Here is a 5,416-nt window from a genome sequence, read left to right on the forward strand (position 1 = left end):
AGAGTAGTAGGTAAACAATTTTGATTATTAGTTAGGAGTTTAATTTTTAAATAATTTCTAAATATAATGCCTTCTAAAAACATTAGCTCGTGTGGGAGTATGGGTCGATGGACTAATGGGAGTACGGGTTGATGGACCAGCGATGGTCCTAATTAGGGATGAGTCAGACAATGAATTTGTATTGCGTGGTCAGCTACCGTACGTTCTAGCTCTGCTTACGTACGTTGCGCGGTCGCCAACACAATGGCGCAATGCGGCTCTGGAAGCCTGCATGCGAAACACGAGACTCGGGTGGACTAGCAGCCTGCCGGCTAGCTGCCGCTCTTAAGTTCCGAGGGAAGGCTGGTCATCGCGGCACGCGAACCTGCTCTGCACCCACACGCAACAAGTGCCACGCGACGCACCAGCGCACCTGCAGGCGTGCGGGCGGAGGCTACACATGGCCTCGGCGGGCAGGACGGCCACTGCGGCGGCGGTGCCGGAGGATGTGCCCCTACGTTCCAGCGCCGCGAGGCCGATGCCGGCCGTCGGAATGGGCACGGCGTCACCGACCCCCGTGGCGCACGAGGCCACCAAGGAGGCGGTGCTGGCGGCCATCGAGGTGGGGTTCCGCCACCTCGACACCGCCTGCATGTACGGCACGGAGAGGCCGCTCGGCGAGGCCGTGGCGGAGGCGGTGCGGCGCGGGCTCGTCCAGTCCCGGGAGGAGCTGTTCGTCACCTCCAAGCTGTGGTGCACGCAGAACCACCCGGACCTCGAGCTCCCCTCCCTCCGGGAGACCCTCAAGTAAGATTATTCCCGGGCCGATTGATGTGAAATTTCTGAAAACTAATCTTTCCTCGTGCGTGCCGTGGGAGCAGGAACCTGCAGATGGAGTACCTGGACCTGTACCTGATCCACTGGCCGGTCTCCATCAAGCCCATGCCAATAACTTTCCCGAACAAGAAGGAGGACGCCGTGCCGTTCGACGTCGAGGGCGTGTGGCGCGCGATGGAGGAGTGCCAGCGTCTGGGCCTTGCCAAGGCGATCGGCGTCAGCAACTTCACCACCAGGCACCTCGACAAGCTCCTGGCTGTCGCCACCATCCCTCCCGCCGTGAACCAGGTGGAGCTGAACCCGGCGTGGCAGCAGCGCAAGCTGAGGGCCTACTGCGCCGAGAAGGGCATCCACGTCGCGGCGTACTCGCCGCTGGGAGGTCAGAACTGGTCCGGATCCGGGGAAGGCAACGCCGTGCTGGAGTCCGAGGTGCTCGCGGAGATAGCCAAAGCAAGAGGGAAAACCGTGGCACAGGTACGCGGCTAGTCCATGTTGACTTCGTTCATCGTCATTCCTGAAGTGCGGCGGCGCTCCGATCCGGTTGTTTGGTCCACGACTCCATGCTTCGTTTTCACTTGCCTACTCAATGTTGTCCAGGACCCTATAATTTTTTGTTGAGACTGATAGGGTAACTGCCGCCGCCGCTTGTACAGCGTCATTGCTAGCTCTGGTCTTTGTTCTATCCCTTTGTGTTACATATTCTCCTTTGTAACACCACTATTCCCTCTCAGGTGTCGTTGAGATGGACACATGAGCAGGGAGTGACTTGGATCGTCAAGAGCTACAACAAGGAGAGGCTCGAGGAAAACATCGACATCTTCGGCTGGGAGCTGACCGATGAAGACCGGCACAAGATCAGCCAGATCCCGCAGAAGAAGTGTGTCACGGCTACAGCCCTGTTCTCGCCGGAGGGCGAGTTCCCGTCGGTTGGTCTTTCGGACATGGACATTGTAGAGGAATAGGTATACCGATGAAGGAAAATGGCCTGCCTTTGTGTCTCTACATCTGAATAAAAAAAGTCCACTGATGTGTTCATGCCCTTCACTTCGTCCTACTGAAATCTGGTGACGCTGACAGTTCAGTAAAGATTGTAACCGCCGCCATTTTCGGACGTGCACACATCTGGGCGTTTGTGTGGCCCATTTAGGGCGGACAGCCGTTTGTCTAAACTGGGCTAGGCTTCTCGGAGAATCCAGCCCAAAATCACAGAGCTTGTGCGTGTGCGTGCTACTCGGACAGGACTGGTCTGGTAGTTTTCTGACTGAAATTGGGACAGTTTCGTTCACTTTTGTCCTCCTTTGTTTAAAATCATAAACTTTCATAGAGAACAGGAGGCCTCACATTCAAATTACTGCTAACCCATGTCAATTCTCAAACAAGGCTTGTGGAGCGTAGGCTCCACATGGACCACATACATTCACAACCATCCTCACATTCAGACCACAGGTCAACAACTCAACAAACAAGTTAGTTCCGTTCCAGAATGCACTTATCAAACCAAATGGTAACAACTAGTCAAGCACACACCAGAGTTTTCTTAAGTCTGCGGCAACACTGCATCTTACATCAGACTAAACATTTCAATGAGCTGACTGCATAGAAAAAAAAAATTCTAGCCGGTAAATTTGATCACTTCGACTGAAAAGGAATAGCTAGCCAAGCACAGGTCCAATGCAGCATCCACCTTCTGGCTTCTAGTCAGAACTCAGAACCAGCAGCATGGCACAAAAGCATCTAGAACATGCAGCTTATTCAAATGCATCTAGAACATGCAGCTTATTCAAATCCCTGCAATCAGATTAAGAGTGAGAAATCATGATTGCCACACTAGCTAAACCATTAAGCTCAAAGCTGTATATGATTGGGGGGGGAAAGTGAAAGTTGGACATACAATCTGTTTGCTTTGGAGCTATAGGTGTGGTGTGCAACACTATGGAAACAAATATGTGGATCCTTAATGCTCGCATCATGATCATATAGTTAGGGAAAAGTCCATACTGCTCAAACTATCCAAAGATCAACTCCTACAGTCTCAACTACGAACTGGTTGAGTTATCCCCTAGTTGTAGCTACGAAGAAAAGGAACATTGTACTTTGCATATATCACCGAATCTTGGGATATAGATTAACTGATTTAGTGCTACTAGCCAACCATTGATTGTGCATGCTTTACAATATTGACAGTGGTTGCTAAAATGATGGAAATCATCCTTTCTCATATCACCAACAGGCAAAAGGTAGCAACCATGACTGTTGTTTAAACCACATAAAGCGAACCCAGAAATCAAAAGGTCATGCATGCACACTATAAAAAAAAAACAAGTGAAACACTTGCTGTTCTCATCCAGGATGGCTATCTACATTTTTTTTATAAGGGATGGTTCTCTACATTTAAAATTATAACTACGAGTTTACTGAGCTATGCAGTTAATTGGAAAGGCATTACTATAGTCTATGTGTCGGTATTTTATATCCGGCAACCTACCGAGGGGTATCCCGATGTAGTAGATTGGTCGGTGGGGGATCGCCAGACCTGGAACTTGATGGTAAAAGCAAGGACACAAAACACATATCTATACAGGTTCAGGCCACCAAAGTAGCGTAATACCCTACGTCCTATTTGGGGTGTTGTATATTGCGCCCTGTGCTTGCGTGTTGTTTGGTGTTGATGATTTGGTCCTCTGTTATGGTTCTATGTGGTCTTCGCCTACTGATCTAGGGACCCATACCCTCCTTTATATACTCTAGGGGGTGGGATTCCTAGTCGGTTACAAGGTAGAAGTTCTAGTAAGGTTACAGGGTATGAGTCTTAGTAGGATTATAGGGGAATCCTAGTAGGAGTCCGTCTTCTTCCTTCCTTGCGGGTATTGGGGATTTATCCCTGACAAGCCCCCCAGCGCTTCATAGTCGAATGCAGCAGTCTCCGAGTACTTTTCAGTCCTCGTCGAGTAGTTTAGTGCTTCTCGAGTACTTTGTCTGGCTGAATCTTTAAAGTTCTTCAAAGTTGCCATGAAGCTATGGTGCACTCAAGCCCTTAATCATCTTGATTTTGTAATCTTCATCTTTGCTGACATGGAGAGCAGCGGAAGTCGCACTCCATATGGAGTAGCCTTCGAATCTTAGGTTGAATCGAAAAATCAGGCTGAGGGTCAATAAAATCTTGAATCTTCTTTCATCTTGAAAAAATCAACTATTCGGTGTAGCTTATCAACCCCGAGCCTTGAAATGATTAAATAATCAATCTAAGGGTCTGGAGAGTAGTTTTGCGGTGTCACGCAAGTCATCATCTAAGTAGTTTTGTGGCGTCCAACACTAAGCTTTTAGGCCAGGTGAGCTATAGGAGCCATGTTGAGTAGTTATTGGCGCCCAACCCGAGCCACTAGAGGTATTTCGAGTAGTAATTGGCGCTTAGCCTCCAAGTTTGGAAGCTACCTGAGCTATTGGAGGTACGCTGAGCATCCTGGAGAGTCGACGCTGAAGCTTGACTTGAAAAAGAGATGCATACATTATATAGCATATTTGTAGAATATTGAAACTACTGAAATTTATTCAGTGATAAATGTAAATATTTTGTGTCATGCTCTTGTTTTGGTCATATTTCTCCTAAGTAGTTAGCCTGTTACGTTTAGACTCTTAGTCCTTGTTTAGCCATTGCCACTGCGTGTGAGATCTTTGTCTCGTGTATGCGTATTGACACTGCTTCTACGCGTCTGAGATCTTTGTCTCGTGTACAAGTCCTAGCATTTAGGCATGACAGAAGATCCGAGGCTTTCACGGATTAAGGTGTGTTCTACTCGAGAACATTAGTGACCATTAAGAGTAGATATTGAAAATAAGTAGTCAACATTGCAACAAAAAGACTGCGTGATTACGTATAGAGAGTTTTCTTTCCTTCGGCGAGGAGAGTGCATGTTGTTGCACACATGATTTGTACCTCCTTAGGGTTTAGCCGTTGTGCGCCTTCACCACTCAGTGCACTAAATCCGTGGCCGTAGCATCCGAAATTTGATGTACCAAGCGTGTTGGCGGAGCTTCCGGAACTCAGTACAGAAAATCCATGGCTATAGCCTCCGTAATTCGGTGTACCAAGTCCATTGCTGTCGGTTAACATGCCCCAGGAATAATTGGCAAAGTGTAGCTCTGGAGGGTAATTTCTATCGAGAGGCGTACACAAAAAAGTACTCGGCGCATTACCCTGCATGCGGAAAACAAGCCGAAAAAATTATTGAAATAATTAGAAAAGGTAACTTAGCTTGATTCATGGACGATTGTCGATGAAGCTGCGACAGTCATCGATGAAATCGTGACGGTTGTTGATGAAGCCGACTAGTCGGAGTCGATTTTGACTGGTTGTCGATGGTGTGAAGCCTGCCCCGACTAGTTTTTAGTCGAGATGAGTAGTTTCGCTGGCGTGTACAACTCTTGTGTGCATCCAGCCAAGAGCTTGGCACCTTATGGTACATAGTTGGTGCACTCGTAGTGGATTTACACCAAATTTGACGTCAGTCTGAACTTGCGTGCGATGCTTGAATAGGTTGTGAGATGATCTTGCTGCTAGGAAAATACAGAACCGTACTCCGACTTAGCCTCGAGTAGAAAA

General features: G+C 48.3%; 1 protein-coding gene across 1 annotated transcript; it reads left to right on the plus strand.

Annotated features, from left to right (window-relative positions):
* The first annotated feature begins 434 nt into the window (after nucleotides 1–434).
* On the plus strand, nucleotides 435–1,856 carry LOC111255680 (NAD(P)H-dependent 6'-deoxychalcone synthase-like). Its single transcript, XM_022827966.1, has 3 exons — nucleotides 435–786; nucleotides 861–1,290; nucleotides 1,548–1,856. The coding sequence occupies exons 1-3, from the start codon at nucleotides 440–442 to the stop codon at nucleotides 1,776–1,778; spliced, it is 1,008 nt and encodes a 335-aa protein (XP_022683701.1). The 5' UTR covers nucleotides 435–439; the 3' UTR covers nucleotides 1,779–1,856.
* The last annotated feature ends 3,560 nt before the right edge of the window (nucleotides 1,857–5,416 follow it).

Source organism: Setaria italica, chromosome VII (genome assembly GCF_000263155.2).
Source record: "Setaria italica strain Yugu1 chromosome VII, Setaria_italica_v2.0, whole genome shotgun sequence".
Classification (NCBI taxonomy): Eukaryota; Viridiplantae; Streptophyta; class Magnoliopsida; order Poales; family Poaceae; genus Setaria; species Setaria italica.